Source organism: Elephantulus edwardii, unplaced genomic scaffold, assembly GCF_000299155.1.
Source record: "Elephantulus edwardii isolate Elephantulus edwardi_28Jun2011 unplaced genomic scaffold, EleEdw1.0 scaffold00098, whole genome shotgun sequence".
NCBI classification, from domain to species: Eukaryota; Metazoa; Chordata; class Mammalia; order Macroscelidea; family Macroscelididae; genus Elephantulus; species Elephantulus edwardii.
The window spans coordinates 5401682-5420534 of record NW_006399848.1 but is presented as its reverse complement, the minus strand read 5'-3'; the positions used below and the strand labels follow the sequence as shown (position 1 = coordinate 5420534).

The 18853-nt window shown below is 36.9% G+C and overlaps 1 protein-coding gene across 3 annotated transcripts in view; it reads right to left on the bottom strand.

The window, feature by feature from the left end:
- The window catches only part of CDK14 (cyclin-dependent kinase 14), a 691509-nt gene that overhangs the window by 269553 nt on the left and 403103 nt on the right, over positions 1-18853 (bottom strand). For all 3 annotated transcript variants that reach the window (XM_006891459.1, XM_006891458.1, XM_006891460.1), the window contains one exon: positions 11373-11496. In XM_006891459.1, the coding sequence (XP_006891521.1) occupies positions 11373-11496 (124 nt within the window). The remainder of the gene's footprint in view (positions 1-11372; positions 11497-18853) is intronic.

Here is an 18853-nt window from a genome sequence, read left to right as displayed (position 1 = left end):
GTGTAACACCCTCTGCTAAGAGTGATCCTTTCATAACCATGCAGTCCTGTGCTCATGATGGAACACTCATTTTGGCCAACTCTTAATTCTCTTTTAACTGCTTCTTCCCATTTCTGACTTCCAGGCTAGTTCTAAGTCCAGTTTCAACACTTATTATTAGCTGGTAATTGTCTTGCAGATACATTTCTTTATCTGACAGCCCTGCTCCCCACCCAAATTGGAATAAACACTTCAATCTAAGTTTTGTATCAGCACGCCTCACATTTAGAAATTAGAATGCTCACTATAGAAAGATGCTCCATTTACACGTTTGAATTTTTTCCACAAGTTATATTATTTTAAATCTAGAAACCTGCTTAAGGAGCCACAGAGGAACTCCATCTAAACACTGGACTGCTTACCAAATGGTGAAGATTTTGAAATCTCCAGCAACTCACTCAGAGAGAGATGAAGCAGGCACTCTCGCCAAGACTTCCAGCCAAAGAAATCCCCAGAGACAGCTCTACTCAGCCTGCTAGGACTACAATGCATCTGAACTGACTGGACCACAGTGAGTGAAGACTGGTTACTCACATCAAAGTTATTTTTATAATATGTGGCAAAATAAACAGAGATATGTACTAAAAATTCCTAAGCACTTTCAATTGACTTTTAGTTCTTATTTCGCCAATACTTCTTACATGAAAAAGAAAAGGAAAACCAAACATCTGTACATATTTCAACAGAAGAGATGATTCGTGAAGAAAATTCTATAATGTTAATATAAATATACACAGCCTTGCTTATTCAGGGGTTGGTAGTCGGCTGCTGACCAAAAGGTCAGGAATTTTAATCCACTACCTGCTTTAAGGAGAAAAAGATGACATTTTGCTTCTGTAAAGATTCCAGTCTCTGCAGCCCTATGAGGCAATTCTCCTCTGTCTTACAGGGTTTGCTATGGACTTGATCATGGTGGAGATTGGGAGGTTAGGCCAAGATAAAGCAAAATTTTAACCTGTTGTTCAAAAGGATGTTAGGAGTCACAACCAACTTGATAGTATATAGCAATAACAATAGCATGTGTTGGAATTGACAATACAATAATGTTGTGGTTGTTGTTATGTGCTACCAAGTCACCTACAAATCACAGCCACCCTATGTACAACAGCCCTAAACCCTGCTCTATCCTGTGCCAATCTTACTGTCTCTGACACATTGACCTCCATTATCCCAGTCACTGAATCAATGCATCTCACTGAGAGTCTTCTTCTCTTGCACTATCCCTCCACTCTCCCAAGCATGACGTCCCTCTCCAAGACTGCTCCCTCCTTACAGCAAGTCTAAGTATGTCAGATGAAACGTCAGACTCCTTGTCTCCAAGGGGCATCCAGGTTTCACCCTCTCTAGGCTGAACCTGTTTGTTCTCTTAGCAGTGCCTGCTATAGTCAACACTCTTCTTCAACACCCCAGCTCAAAAGCATCAATTCTCCTATCATCCTTAATCACTGTCCAGCTCTCTGATGCATAGAAAATTATTGCAAAGACCATGGACTGTGTCAAGCTCTCCTTAGTCTCCAGACTGACATCATTGCTCTTCAGTACATGCATTGTTTACTGTAAGAGGAAATTAACCAATACAACTTGTCATTGGCATTTTAAAAAAAGGGGGTCAGAAAGAAAATCTAAAGAACAAAATAATAAACCAAGCTAGTACTGAATAGATGATACAATGCGTGAACAAAAAAAGTTCAAGACTCTAATATTTTTTTTAAAAAAAAGATTGCTCACTTTCAGAATTTACCATATATCCAGATTCCCCAAAGTAGCCAGTTAGGTTTTTTTTTGCTTCCAGTAAATACTGTAGAAAACATATGCACTAGACTTCAATGACTCACTGTTGTCTAAAATTTCTGCATGCATCAGGTATATTGATTTCCTATTATACGTGTCTGGTTTTAAAATGTGATTTCTTGGAAAATGAAACATAGGACATGAGAGGAGATCCCTAAGAAAGGAGCACTAGTGACTGGTTAACTCCAGCTATCTTTTTAACACCAACTTATGTTAATAAGTCTCATGTTAATCATTATTGTTAAGAAGAGTCTGTGTGTGTTACATAATCTTAAGGTCCATTTCAGTGCTCTTCTTAATATTATTTCTAGCTCTTCTACTATTGTTATCACAATCAGCACTTAGGATTCAAGCCATTCATATGTAGATATTTTTCTAGAATTCATGGCTTTATTTCAATCCACATTCTGCATCACTTATCTGATTTATTGGTGACAGTTATGCCATGATAGTGCAGAATGGGGAAAAAAACCACCCACGTATATAGTATTTTTGCATACTGAAATCCTGCTGCCCAGGAGATGTCTGTTGACAGTGGAGAATGGGAGGGTCAGCCCTCACAGTAGCAGTCCAACCCTCATCTGAAGAAGTCTCTTTTCTTCACTTTGGCTTGATTTGCCTGCTACTGAGATCACACTCTTTGAAATGTCCTCATTTCCATAATGCTTCAAGTTGCCACTCCTAACAGAGGATACAGTCCTCATCACTTCAAACTATTTTATGATAGCAGACTCCTCATAGATAAAGACAGTTCACACAGAGTGGAATATGTCCATTAGTTGTTCATATATTTTTTAGTTTCCCAAAATTGTTTGAAAAGCATGTATTTATTAATGCATTTTAATATGGCTGCTTATTATGACAGCACAAATATCATCACTTATTCTTCGTGAATGGGGGAAAAGACTTACGTGAATGAAAGGGATATTATCAAATATAAATTAAGTGATAAAGCAAAGTGATTTCAAAATAAGAGAAGAATATTTTTTATGGTTCTTCTGTGCATTTATTTTTTACCTTTAACTTTTTTTTTTAGATTTTTTTTTTTTTACAGAGGTTTTGGATTCCCGAGAGAAGAATATTTTAAGTAGCAACGTTGCTTTTAAGAAGGCTAGTATAGACTTAAAATAATAACTGAAGGGGAAATAATTCTCCTATCTCACACATCAAATAAACATATCCAACATCTAATCTTGATAATGTATTAGATAGGTTGTTAACATATATGTATTTTCACTTAGAATTTCAATATTGTAGCATCATGATATATTCTGCTGGCTTTGATATTCATGTGAAAGCAACTACCTAAAGTTGTATTAAAAATGCTTATGCACTAAAGTGATATAGGGCTTTTTAAAAGTAGAATGAGTGACGGATATTCATTAAGTGATAGGGTGATATTTTGCTGTTGTTCTTATGCTTTCTTTTCAATGTTTCAAAAATAAATTCTAAAACAAAAATACAGTAAAATTCAGGCCAACGGGCCCAAATAAATGGGCTACGTTATTCATAACCTTGAATTTCTAACTAGGACTTCAGTGGTGACTTGTGTATGCTTACAGGGAAAAAAAAACAGTGAAAGGTCTGTACCTTTGGGACTAACAGGCTTTTATTCAGAGATTTTATATTTATCAAACTGACAGGCTCTACTCTGCATCTGAAAGAAAAGTTGATTTCGTTGTGTTTTCTATTCCCTATATGAAAGCTAAAAAAAGCACATAACAAACAAACCATGCTTACACCATGACCTCTACAGAGTCACATCTCTGGTGTGTTTGGTTAAATTAATCTACAATGTGATTTGCAATCATTTTTATCCTCAACTCTAGAAAGCAACACTCTGAAAGAAGAAGAAACTACTAATATTAGGAAGGTAAAATTTTAGACTTTTGTAATCTGATTTGATTAAACCAGAGTTGTTGAAATCGGTTCTCGCGCTTGAAAAATCAGTAAAAGAAGCCACACCTTTAAAATGCTTACATTAAAGATCTCTCTTTTCAGGGGTGAATTTAATAAAGGTATCTCTTATATACATAGCCCATAGTGCTTAAAAATAATAGAATGCGTGGGCAATGTGATGACAAACATTATCTTCCAGGAATTGCAGAAAGTGGCAATTCAAAGAATCATTTATTTTGCTTTAATCTCAATTATATGGAAAATACTTTTACTATTACATATATGGGGAAACAACATTATAGTGCAAATGAATATTAAATTCTGGGTGGTTTTATTTATGTAGATACTTGTCAATCCTAAAATATTTTCTTCCATGGAATCTCAATTGATATCATAAAGTATAGATTCATTTTTGTGTGCTTCACTGTTGTTGTCTGAGACTGCCCAGTGGGTAATCCCATATATTTGGATTTCCAGAAGCTGAAATTAAAATCTCTTGGGAAAGATATCTTTAAAGTACTAAAAAACAAGGATGTCATTTTAAAGAATGAGGTATACCTAGCCAAAGCCACGGTATTTTCAATTGTTTCATATGCATCTGAACTTTGGAATGAATAAAGATCAAGGACTTGAGGTGTTGGCTGTGAATATCAAAAATACCACTGACTGCCAAAAGAAAAAATAAATCTGTCTTGGAATAAGTGCAGCCAGAATATCCTTTAAACCTACAATGGTGAAACTCTGTCTCACATACTTTGGGCATGTTCACGGGAAGGGCCAGACCTTGGGAAAAGGACATCATGCTCAGAAAGGTCAATAAAAGTGAAGGTCAATAAAAGTGAAGGGTACACTTAATGAAATGGGTTAACACAAAGATTGCAACCAAGGGTTTAATAATAGAAAAGGCTGTGAAAATGGTGTAGGGATTCATAATGTACACTCACAGGGTTGCTATGAGTCAAAGCTACCTTGAGGACACCTAGCATCAGAATAAAAATTCAGATTCAAAGGAAGAGAGGGTATAGCACTGATTCCAGAATAACTGGTTACTAGCAAGTTGGTTCTTGCTTCCATAATATGCAATACAAAAATCAGCAATGAAGAACCTTAGAAATTATCGGTTTAACATTCTTTCTCTGAAAAGGAGCTAAAGGCTTAGAGGGATAGAACGGTATTTTTTTTTTAAGCCACAAGCCAGTTAGAAACAGAGTCAGGTCTCCTAATTTAATGTTTAACACACCTTGCCCTCAATAACTGTAGAAGTGGAAATTCAAATAGTACACATCTTCCATATATATTTATATTCACTCAGTGTGGTTTTTAATTTTACGCAGCCTGGTATTAGAAAATAAGAAGCAGTCAGTAGATGTGTAAAGCTCAAATATAAGGGCTTTTTAGTTCTTTTAGGAGCCAAAGGGATCTAGTTCTATCTTGATTGTGTTCAGAGAAGAACACACTGTGACAGAAAAATTAATTTATAATCTGCTAGTTTGACAAAACTACTCAAATAGGAGTAAATAAATTCTGCTAGGTCTTGGGCTTTTACATAACTTAATCATTCATATTTATTTTTTTTCATTCATCCAATATTTATTGAGCCTCTAGGATGCATCAAACACGGGTCCAGACTTAGAATAGACCCACAGATTACAGACAGGAAGAGATAGATCATTTTCCTGGTCTCACATAATTTACAATCTAGCAGGAGAGGGAGTGCATCAGAGATGCATCCTGTCTCCATACCTTTTCAATCCATAGGCAGAACAGATCATTCAGGAGGCTGGGGTTTTTGAGGAGGAATGTGGCATGAGGATTGGAGGATGACTCATTAACAAAATGTAGATGACACAACCTTGCTTGCTGTAACTGAGGAAGACCTGAAGGGCTTGCTGCTAAAGGTCAAGGATTCTAGTCTTCAATATGGATTGATGCTCAACATCAAGAAGATAAAGATTCTCACCACTGGGCCAACTGGCAGAAGCATGATGGATGGAGGAGAGATTAAGGCTGTTAACAGTTACAGCTTACTTGACTCCACAGTCAACACTTTTGGCACCAGCAATAAAGAAATCAAAAGACAAATTGCATTATGTAAATCTGCTGTCAGGGACCTTTCTAGAGTACTGAGAAACAATTACTTGCAATGCACCAGAGAGCTGGATAATGACTAAGGATGAGAGAACAATTGATGCCTTTGGGTGGCAGTGCTGGAGAAGAGTCTTGAACTTACCATGGACCACCAAGAAACCAAATAGGTCTGTCTTGGAGAGGGTGAAACCATGTTTCTCCTTGGGAGTCTAGGATTTTGAAGCTCCATGTCACATACTTTATAGGCATGTGACCAGGAGGGATCAATCCTTGGAGAAGGACCTCATGCTCAGAAGAATGCATACAAGGGACAGTGCAGGAGAGGAAGATCCTGGAGCAGATGAATTCCTACAGAGACTAGTGCATTGGGCGAAGGTGTATTGGAGTCAATGAGACTGGTTCAGAACAAGGCAGATTTCATAGCTATTGTACTTTGGGTCACTATGAGTTGTAGGTGACTGGACAGGACATAACAACAACAACAACAACAACAGGGAAAACTAGATATAATGTGAAAAGTATTTCAGTGTAATATAAATGCTGGTGACGAAGTTAATCTAGATAGTAACAGAAAAAGCTCTAGTTTTGGAAAGGTGGCCTCTCTGAAGAGGTAACAGCAATTGTGACCCGCAAGATGCTAAAGAAGCAGTCACTTAAAAAGGGGGAGAAGGGCACTCCTGCAAGAGCCCAGACAAAGGCTCTGACGTGGGAGCAAATTCTGGGTTTGGGTGCAGCACAGTGTGAAGCAGCATTAGACTGGATAAAGGGCTTAAGATATGTTTCCCCGTAGATAATTTAAAGATGAGTCTTCCTTCAGGAAAAAAGTTCACATAATTTCATTTAGTTTTGGTATATTTGTGGAGAGTAGTTCTAGATGGCATTAGAAAAGCCACAATGAGTCTAAGTGATGAGTAATTTACTCGATTAAAGTGAATTATGGAAAATATGGCACAGGCAAGTCCTTAAATAAGACTGCTTACAAAAATTAGTAATTACGGTGTTTTGACCACCTAGGAGTCAGTGGATGATGAAATCGTTAAGCACCTGACCATAGTGGAATGGCTGCCAATTAAAATCCCCTTAGAGTCAGCCAGTCACCTCAGAAGACAGACCTGGTGATGTGCTTCCAAAAGGTCACAGCTTTGAAAACCCTAGGGCTCTGCACCTGCAGAGTTGTCATGAGGCAGAAATTATTCAATAGCCATTAACAAGATACTTCAAAACTGTATTCTTTTAAACCCAAATAGTTCTCTCAATATACGGTCAGCTGGCTTATCCTGTACCTAGCCTGAAAATCTCCAAGAGCAGTAAAGTGTTGACCTCACACATTATTATTCATTTAGACAAGGAACAAAAGTATAAGATCTATATTTTGAGCTTCAGTACAACAATCTATCTCCATGCTACGTGTGTCATATTTGATATATAGAAAATAGCATACATGTAAAACAACAACAATTTACTAGAAGATTAAGCATCTTTGTAAGTGAAAAAAATCTGTATGTATAAATAGAAAGACCCTGGCCTAAGACAGAAAGATATAAATCGCATGAATGGCAGTTTTACAATCAGCTTACCAAGCCTGGGCTAGTTCCTTAACCTCTCTCTCATATCTCCCTAAGAAATTTAAGGATTTTCTCACCTACTTTAAGAGGCTGAAGAGAGGATAAATAATGTACACTTCATTGAAATAGATGAGGGCGAGAACTATTTAAAGGGAATATATTCTTGGGTATTGTTTGCATGACAAGAGTCCAGACTAGGAGCTGCATAGTAAAGATTAGGGGGCAGGGATTGTATAAAAATGAAGGATTTTCCCCCCTTTTCAAAGAGAAAAACAAACTGAGGGAAGGAATAGGCAAAAAGGAAAATATGCAATAATGAATGTATAAAAATCTAAATTCTCTATAATCTTTCATTAAAATCTCAGTTAAAAAAAAAGATGAAGAGACAATGGGTAAAGAATTCTAGTGTTATTCACACATTGGAATACTACACAGCACGCAAGAGCAATAACTTTGCAAATTATTACCTAACTTGAGAGGGACTGGAGAGTATTATGCTGAGTGAACTAACTCAGTCCCAGAAGGATAAATATTGTATAAAACCATTATTGTAGAATGAGTATAAGGATCCAGGAAGGTGGGAGAGGCTGGAAGCAAAGGGATGTGGATGTGCAGAAGGCGTGGGGGATTAATCATTGGGTTGTACAATTTGATGGGGGGGGTGAGAAAAATTGAAAGAATTTGTTCAAATTTGTATTCAAGCTTTTAAATAAACTAGTATGGGGAAATGTATATGAATGAAACATACTGTAAATGTATTACTGTATGAAAATCAATAAAAATATTAAAATAAAAAGAATTCTAGTGTCTGGTAAATGCACTATAATACCATCTAAAAGGTGGGACTCAAATCATACTTACTGTATTTGTCTCTTTTAATAAAAATGATATGGTATTATTAAAAAAGGGGGAAAGTATGAAAAAAATCTGTAAAGGTCCTCCTATTCAAATTGAATTAGTGCTTCATGCTTCTAAGTCTTCTGATACCTAGATCCAGTCCATTTTGGCTGTCTATATCTTTGAAACTTCCACTACATATCTTTCTTCTCAGACATACCCAGGTGCTCAATTATTGTAAATTACTCTAAAGGTGCAATTATTGTTAATTTCATCTTAAATGAGAACAAAAATAATGCACAATTAACTGAGGGAAATTATTAGTTGGGAGAATGAGTCTCCCTCAGTAGATTCTGTGCACAGGAAGGATGCCAAGTCTATGTTCCAATCTATCAACATGTATAGGAACATTCTTTTCATAAAGCAATATAGTTTAAATATGGGAATGCTTCAAGAAACTCAATATTCCAATCGCAGGATCTAGCACTTCCTCTACAAGAATGTATAGGACTATGTACAATAACAATTAGAACCAAAATGTTCATTCATAAAGTACTGAGTAAGAGACCAAAAACTACAAAACAAATTCACTGCTCTCTGGTTAGAACCAACTCACAGCTGACCCTTTAGCAGGTTTTCAAAGGCTGTAAATCAAAGGCTTCTCACCTCTAGGTCACTAGACGAGTTCATATCATGTTATTACATATGATAAAACCATTTGTATCAGCTTGGATTTTTTTTTCCTTAACTGCCCCATCCTGCCCTTCTTTGGGAGAAAGTTGGGCAGTCTCCTCACATGAAACTTACCGCCTCTGAAAACCCACTGAAGGGTCAGCTATGGGTCAGTTCTGACACACTGATTCTCAACGACAATATGGTAAAATGCTTATGAATAGTTTTCTGTGAAACATGACTACAGAAACCTATTTCTTTTTTTGAGGGTATATAATGTATGTCTGGCAAAGAAACAAGTAAAGAGATAAGAAAATATTGGAAAAATACAATTAAAATATTAACAAGAGTAATCTCTGACCTGTTACAATTTTCCAAATTTTAAATCACATCCTAATGTTTTCAGAATATGATACTATAAAATATCAATTTATCCATCATAATCTTTAAAATTAACTTACTGTAACAACATCAACACAAAATTAAAATTAAGAAATAATACTCAGTTAAGTCCATACATATCAGTCTACTTTTCAGTTTGGTTATAGAGACAAAATCAAATTTATAAACATGTTTCCACAAATACACACAAAAAACCCCACTCAATATAATGAAATATGCTTCAACCAGGAAATGCGCTGCCAACTCAAAGATATGCAGATCAAATCCACCAACTGCTCAGTGGAAGAAAGAAGGGAAATTCCCTCCTGTGAGATTTACTGCCTCTGAAAATCCACTGAAAGGTCAACTATGGGTTGGTTCTAATTTGAAGTAGATACATCAACACAACAATATGTACCTCATAGCATAATAACATTCTACAAAAAAACATCACTATAAATTCTTGCTACATTCTTGGAACGCTGAGGAATTAGCTGAGTGGGCTAGAGTGTGGTGCTGGTAAGTTTCCAAAAGTGAAACTCAATCAAATATTCATAGTAAAGGCCATGAACATGAACTTGAGGAACAATAAATTTTTTTATGCTGCCCACCTATCTTCCCATTATATTCTATATTATGAAAGAAAAATTTTGCATCTAGCTATCTGGCATGTTTTTGATGTTAAAATCAGGCAGCAAACAACATACACACATATATAAAACGTCATTATTTGTAGCAAACTATATGAGGACCAGACAAATGACAAAATTTATTAAGATATCAATATCATTAGAACTGCTTTTTTAATCTAAAAATTTATGAAAATTAACAATTAATTATTGAGGAATGGAGTGAGAAAGAGAATTACATTTCAGCCAAAGAGCCCATCTCAATCTCAGGTTTCTATGTCCCAAGGGCAATGCTTTCATTTCAATTCTAATAAAGCCAATTTTCAATTAGAATATGTATTAAAAAATAACTGAGGCAATGCACTATCAGCACATCAAATTACAAAGCACTCCTCTTAGTTGACAATCAACTAACATGATCTCTGGAATGAATGATGGAAAGGCCAGGCAATTCAGAAAGGTCAGACTTGATTAAGGAGGATACAACAGTTGTGTCCCTTTGCTAAAAGAGTTTGGAAGAAAGCTTTTAAACTGGAATTGGCCAATCTCTTAACTTCTAAGAAGAAATGACATGATGAGTCATGTCAGGAGCCCCATGATTTGAAAAGTTATTGAAATTTCAAGAAACAGTCACCGTGGAGAAATTTACATTGTTCTTAGATTTTTAAAACTTTAAAGAAGCAATTTAAAGGGATGGTGGTTGGCACAGAATAGAGCAGGGTTTAGGGCTCTTGTACACAGGGTCGCTATGAGTTGCAAGCAACTCGACAGCACATAACAACAACAGCAGTTAAGCACTGTTTTGTTATAGGAAAGTGGTCTGCAAGTGGTCTGCTTCTCCAGAGATTTATAGCCTTGGAAAGGCTACGGGGCAGTTCTGCTCTGTTCTGTTCTGTTCTACATGGATACTGTGAGTCAGAACATACTCTGTTGACTATAACCTACAATGTCCTAAAAATGTTCAGAGGATTAAAATCCAGGTTTTTCCAAAATTGACAACAGCATAGTAACTGCTAAAGTTGGAGATGAAATAGGGTACATTATCCTATTTTTCTATTAATATGCTTGATGTTTTTGTAATAAAATGTGGACTAATAACATTTCTTAATTTAAGCATCTTTCATGCTCAGAATTTTACTGGACACTGAATTACATGCATAAAGAATGATAGTAATGGCAAGTGTTTAGTTATTTCTATTTTATCGAAATAAAAAGAAACATGGCTTCTCCATTAGCATTATACAGTAAACAATCTGGCTTAGGCTAATTATAATTTAAGTTGGATTCTTAAAAATTTCACCAAGCATGATGTTGATCATTAAAAAGGGGGAGAAAATTCACTCACTCCAGGAAAAAAAATTACCGTGATCTATGATGACAGAATAAGTGCACCTAAACAAATGCAATGCCACCATCTGCCTGGCATTCTCGCAGGGTGACAAAATGGACTGGTAATTAACTGCTTTCCTACCGAAATCTGCCAGCTTTAACTCCCCCGTGTCACTGATCAGAAGGTTCTGTGGTTTCAGGTCTCTGTGCAAAATATAACGTTGGTGGATGTAAGACAGCCCTCGCAGCAACTGAAATAAAAACAACTGGAAAAAACCAAAAAAACACAGGGAGATGAAAGTTAAAATCCGAACATAGATAAATGCTATTTTCTATATATACTCTGCCAAGTATTTGCACCCACCATTACATTTTCTACCAAATTGTTTTAACAGAATCTGCAATCCTGACACATACATTCCTAATTTACTATGTAGTAATTTAATAGAATTTCTAACTACTTACTATGCAAACTAAAACTTCATCTGCTAAAAATCCAATCTGTGTACTTAAAATTGGGAGAAATTTAAATAATCAATTCTTAAATTTTTTTTCTTAAAAGTCCAAGTGTTTAAGAAAGTGAAACAAAACCTATCTATAACATTATAAAACTAACAAATCTGTTTATCAAAGATCTGTAAATATGCATATATTTCATTCCACAGAAATGCCATAAACATGGTGTCCGTGGATTTACCCACTGGCATGTTCAAGGAAAATAAGATAAAATGGATTTTAAATATTAAAACAAAAACAGTCACATGGGCTAATTAATATAACATTGTCATTATACTGCCTTTGCACATATGGCCACGGAGATTAGGCTGTTGCCAAAAGACAGACATGTACCTTCACTAATTACAGAGAAGACCTACCCTAAAGGGAAAGAGAAGTCAGAAAACAGAGAAATCAACAGCAATACTTTTGTAAAAAATCATTTAAGAAGTGACTGATGGCCTTATCAGGAAAGTTTTATATTACATAACATGCTACTAGAATTTTTAAAAAAAAATAATTCACGAGGCTTTCAAATATCCTGTTTCTGAAAAAGATATTATTTTTAAAAAATTTACTTCACTAAATAATCTTACTTGTACTGCTTTTATATTTGTTATAAATCTCTGGAAAAAATTACAATAAATGCTCTTTTTAAAATTATCATCAATATATTACTGGAAACTAGCACCTAACAAAAAATGTGCAGGGGCATTTTATGAGGTTTTTGGCCAAAGACTGATAGTATAAAAATATTTCAGAATGTTCAAGCAGAAAATCTGGTAATTTTTGAGGGCCCTAGAAACTGGCATTTCTCAGATACTTTCCAACTAACTAGGAGTTTCGGAAAACCAAGTAGTGAGAGAGAGAGAGAGAGAGAGTGCGTGTGTAGAGAAAAAAATCTTGCAATACTAGTAATATGGAAGTTGGTGCATGCTATTCCTGAAACAGAGCTCCCTAGGAGAAGGTCTATGCTGACCCTCAGCAGGTTTTCAGAGGCAGTAAATAGCCCTTCTCTAGAGGAGCACCTGGTAGATTCAAACTCCTTGTGCAGACAACTCAAAGTCACGTAGCTCAAATCCACCAGCTGCTCCACAAAGGAGGATGGGCAATCTCCTCACCTGCAATTTCCTGCCTCTGAAAACTCTCTGGGGGGGGCAAGGTGGTCAAGTTTCCTCTCAAAGGTACAAAACCACAATAAAAAGTACCACAAGAAGCTACAGTAGTATAATCCATAGGAAGGTACACTGCTAATCCAAAACTGTATGTCTCTACTAGTTTTCATACACCAGTCACATTTGTGGGAAAAATAGGGTCTATCAATCCCTTTCTATGTGATTTACACCCATAGAGACACTCAATGGAAATAAGTTTTTATAAGAAATACCAAGTAGTCTGTTCTGTGTTAGCCTGGATTAAAATACAGACTCATAAACCCCAGGAAGTCCTTCCAGTAACAATTCTTTTGCATAGGAGATAGAAAGACATAAGCTGGCACCACAACTGGTAGCTTCCATCTTCCTGTCTTTTTTACTGCCTGCTTTCTGAAGGCTAAACTTCACAATTTCCATGAAAAGGCATAGTCTTTCTGTTTTAAAGAGAGACAGCAGGAACAAATAAACCATTTTAGGTTATCAAATTGTTCCTGTCATGTGCTTATAAGTCCAGAGGGGACCTTGGATACACAACAGAGGCAGTCTGACTCAATTCTAGAGTCCATGTAGGTTGAAATAAAACTCAATGACAGTGGGACAGGTGAGGGTTGCGCCTGTTTCCAAAAGTGTTCTTAAAAACATTAAAAACATACAGAGGCAGGCTACAAATCAAATAAACTTAAATTCAGAAATAAAGTTAGTTTCAGTAGTTATAAAGGAGGTAACTGACCTTTGGGACCTTGTAGAGACTTAACTAGAACATGATTATCATTCTGGTAGTGCATTCAATAATGTAACAAACACACATCACTTAGATTAAGTGCAGGATACAAGATTACCTCACTTAACCGCTGTAACTATTCTAATGAAGTTATGACTACTACTATTGCATCCATTTTACTATGAGGGAACTGAGCACGAAGAATCACCTGTGGATTTTGTTGAAATGAAGATTCTGATTCAGTCTCAGCAGGGGTCAAATCAGAATGAACCAAGGCCCAGCTTCCTGCTAATTTCTCTTCCTACTCACTCACTATAGTACATTTTACTTACTGTCATTCACCTAGTTATCAATGTTTGAAAAGGAATGACCATCCTTATCTTTCTCATTTTCTCTTGGAGCCGCCATGGAATCTTTACAATAAAATTCTCCAGATTCTGCCTCTTCTATGGTGTTGGTAGGTGCTGTCAAGCTGAGTACATTCCATAGCAATCCTATGAACAAAAGATGTGAAGCCTGTTCTATGCTGTTCCATCCTCACACTTCCTGACACACGAGCCCACTGCAGCAGTCACCATGTCAATTCACCTGGTTGAAGGTCTTCCTTGCCTTCACCGACCCTCCACTCTTTCCAGCATCATGTCCTTCTCCAAGAAATAGACCCTCCAAACAACATGCAAAATCTCATAATTCTTGCCTCCAAAGAGCACTCCAGCTGCACCCTCACCAAGACTTATCTGTTTGTTCTCTTGGCCTTCCATGTAATGTTCAGTGCTCTTCTCCAACACCACAGCTCAAAGGTGTCAGTTCTTCTATCATCCTTCTTCATTGTTTAGCTATCATGCATAGCAACTGATCAGAAAGACTACAGTCTGAATCATATGCACCTTAGTCCTTAAACTGATATCACTACTCCTCAATATTTACTCCTCCTCTATATTACCTCTATATATTTCTTTTATGTCATTCTTTTTCTCCCAGACTTCATTTCATCCTTTTTAGATCTTCCTCCCTGCACACATGGACTAAAGAATTAACCTTCAGACCATTCATCCCCATTGGTTAGTATTCTGTGCTATTATTTACTATGTTATTAGGTGCCACTGAGTCACGCAGTACTCATAGCAACCATATAAACAACAGATACAAACCCTGTCCTGTTCTAAGCCTCATCACCTCTGACATCTCAGAACTCTTTGTGTAGGCAGGCACTGTGATCAATTCATCTCGTTGAGACCTCCTCTCTTTTGCTGATCCTCCACTTTTCCAAGCATGATGTCTCTCCTTCAAAAAATAGTCTCTCCTAGCAACCTGTCCAAAGGATGTGACAGAAAGCTTTTGTCATCTTTGCCTTCAAGGAGTACTCTGGCTACACTTTCTCCAAGACATATTTGTTTGTTCTTTTGGCAATCCTTGGGATATTCAGTACTCTTCTCCATAGTTCAAAGGTATCACCTCTTCTTCTGTCATCCTTATTCATGTCTACCTCTTGGTGCAAAGCAAATGACTGACAATTCCATAGCCCAAATCAGGCACACTTTATTCTTCAAATTGATACCATTGCTCCTCATTAATTTGAGAGATCCTTGACTGCAGACTTTCCAGTGCAATACATCTCCTGAAGTCCTGATCATCACACTGTAGCAAAGTTGTTGTTTATGGATCCAAATAAGACAAAGTCACTGACAGTTTGAAACTTTCATCCATCTATTATGATATTGCCTATCAGTCTAATCGTGAGAATTTTTTTCCTTTTTTTATGCTGAGATATAATCTATTCAAAGCTGTAGTCTTTGCTCTTCTGCAGCAAGTACTTCAAGTCTTCTTTACTTTCAGCAAGCAAGGTTGTGTGATCTGTTTTGATGAGTCTGCCTCTGATCTTAAAGCTATATTCTTCTTCACAGAGTCTCTGGTCAATCTGTCATTTTAAAAAATCAAGATTTACAGCATTGCAGGAACAATGATTTTGTAAATTATTACCTAACTTGAGAGAGACTGGAGAGCATTATTCTGAGTGAACTAAATCAGTCTCACAAGGACAAATATTGTATAAAACTATTATTGTAGAGTGAATATAAGGATCCAGATAAGGGGTGGAAGCAGAGAGATGAGGATGTGGATGGGGGCTGGGGGTGGATTAATCATTTGGGTTGTACAATTTGGAGGGGGAAGTAGGGAGGGGAAATTGGAAGAATATGGTCTGGAAAACAATGTATTCAAATTTTATTTAAAAATAGTATAAAAATAATAAAAAGAAAAGATTTATAACCTTGGAAAACATATATAGTAGTTCTATTCCTATAGAGTTGCTGTGAGTCAGAAGTGGGTTTGGTTTGGGGTTTTTATTATGAAAATTAAAAAAATATTATTTTTCATACCCTTCTTAAACCATGCACTTTTTTCTTGCTTTGTATGCACAACAGTCTCTTAGTCTAGGTAGGTTTTGTGCGAGGACAATCAATTTCTGGCACTCCCATTCTGCTCAATGTGAGCCATAATGTTCAAATGCCTTTGCATCGTCAATAAAGCACAAACAAACATTCTTCTGGTACTCTCTGATTTTAGCCAGGATTCATCTGACATCAGCAATAAAAACTCTGGTGCCACAAAGTCTTTTAAATCCAGATTTACATATAAACTGGTAATATCCTTGTGTGACTCAAATGATTTAGTATCTCATTCTAGTTGTGATAAAAAAGGGGACATCTAATAAATAACAGGGCTCCAGAGGCTTCCGAGTCGTGCATTGGCTTCAACAGGTCCTCAGGCATCATTATTTGACATGACCTGACTCCAGGAAGCCTTATCCAACCTCAAGACCCACATCAGGCTGATTTTCATCTCTGTACTTTTTTTCATGCCTCCTTTAAGTTTAAACTAAAATGCACTGAAACAGAGTCAGTTCTGACTCATGGTAGCCCCACATATGCAGAGTAAAACTGCACCTCCACAGGCTGTGCTTTTCCGGAAGTGTATGACCAAATCTCTCTTCAAATATACCTTTTGGATTTGAACCACCAACCTGAAATTTCCGCTCTTTGGATCATTTCCTGATATTTCTTCCAGACGCTTACCATTTCTACAGACCTCTACAAGGCATTTTTTCTCTGTGCTCTCTCTGGAAGTCATTTCCAAATACATTTGTCTTTGTGTGGCATTTAGTCTACCAGCTGTTTTTTTAGCAATTTTCATAGGTTGGCTACATTTCTGGTACCCAAATACTGTTATTATAATTACTGAACTGACTCTACAAACATCTATATGTCTATAAACGTAAAAAAAAAAAAAAAAAAGAAAGAAAATGTCTAGAACAAATTCCAAATACTCTGGAAGCTAGAGGCAGAAGTTGCTAGATCAAGCATTCCCAATGAGCTCTGCTTTAACACCTTGACTAATTAGTGAAAACACATGATCCACATGTGAACATAGAAGTAGTTCAAATAGGTTATCACATTAAAGATTAAGACAACCAGTGTTAGACAAAGAAGCAACTATAAATTCAAATTATAGTTGGATATGTGACAAACTAAGCTTGAATCATGACTATTAATAGTCCAAGCAATATGAACCGTGAGTTCTTTGAGAAAAAGACAAAATTACCTTAAAATATATTTTCATAAAAAAATTCATTCTGTATTATTAACTGTAAGTCATGTCTCAAGAAACTCTAGTGTACTGTGGTTAAGGCATAGGAATGCTAACCAAAAGATCAATGGTTTGAAACCATTAAATGCTATTCAGGAAAAAAAAATAAGGGAGAGGCCGCCAAATCAGCAGCAGCCATGGTATCTTCAGCAGCCAATGCATCGTGTAGTCGGTAGTTACTGTGCTGTCAGCAGCTGCCATTGCATCGTCAGCAGCTGTCGCCATGTCTCAGCAGCCACCACTTTGTAAGCAGCCATGGATGGCTATTAAACAGAAAAAAAACAGAATTTGCACCATATTCAAAAAAGAGTGATCTGAGTTGAGAGCGATGCCAGAGCACTCCCCTCGACTGGAGCTGTGCCCTGCAAGGAGCAAGCAGGACAACTGGAATTTGAGAGAGACGCTTTGTGGTATACTCTGCTGTTTGTTGGACCATGTGGGATCAGCTAAGTGAGACAGCTGGAGCTTCAGTGAGGCAGCAGACCCAGGTATCGAAGGAAAAACCAAGGTTTTCCATTCAAGACCCTGCACACGCCCACCCCCCTTCCTATTTCTGTCTGCCTGCATGCCCGTCCTGTATGCATATGCTCATGTGCCCACCCTGCATACATCAGCACGCACCTGCCCTGTGTGCATGCCCACTCTGTATGCATCGGTATGTGCACCCACTCTGCATGTGTCTAAATGCTGTGCCTTGCATCTCCACATGTCCAGTCAATTAACTGCCTTTAGACCAGAGCACTGTTGACTGGCCTGGCTACAACAGTGTCTGACAGAAGAGGCTGCTTTCACAGGCCTTTTCTTACCCAAACAGAAGGAAACATTCCCGTGGGTCAGAAGTTCAGAGAGAAGCAAAGACAGGGTAGCTGCCCCTCCCTCTTCAAGAGCAGGAACATCAGATGATAAAGAACCTGCTATCATCTCAGGCATGAAAAACTCTACAACAGCAGTGTCAAATAAGAGGCAGGCTACCATATAGGCTACATAGACCAAAAGCAAGATGTCACCCAAAAAAATTACACAGTATCAATGGATTTCTTGAAGCCAGAATGTCTGATGGAACTTTCTGGAACAAAGTTTAGAAGAACAATGACTGAATATTGTCAATGGTGAAAGATAAACTTAAGGAATTATAGGACACTGCAAGCAAAAACCAGAAGATTAAAAAAAATCCAAATTAATGCAGATAAAACAAATGAGTTATTAGAGGCTCTGAAAAAATAAGAAACCATAATCTGAAATATTAGGTCCAAAATTTTAGATGCTGTCAACATCATGGAGGGACACATGAACATAGTTAAAGAGACAGAACACAGAACCAGTGAAATGGAAGATAGAACTGTCACCATTGATCTGCTATAACAAAAAGCAGAATGAAAAAGGAAGAAAAAAGAAGAAAATCTAACAATAATATGGGACACCATCAATAGAAATAATATGTGCATAATCGTAATCCAATAAAAAGAAGAAGCAAATAAAAGCACCAAAAATCTTTTAGAAGAATACTAGAAGAAAAACAACTATGAGATATCATTTCACCCCAGTCAAAATAGCAAAATTTAACAGAACAGCAAGCAACAAATGCTGGCGAGGTTGTGGAGAAACTGG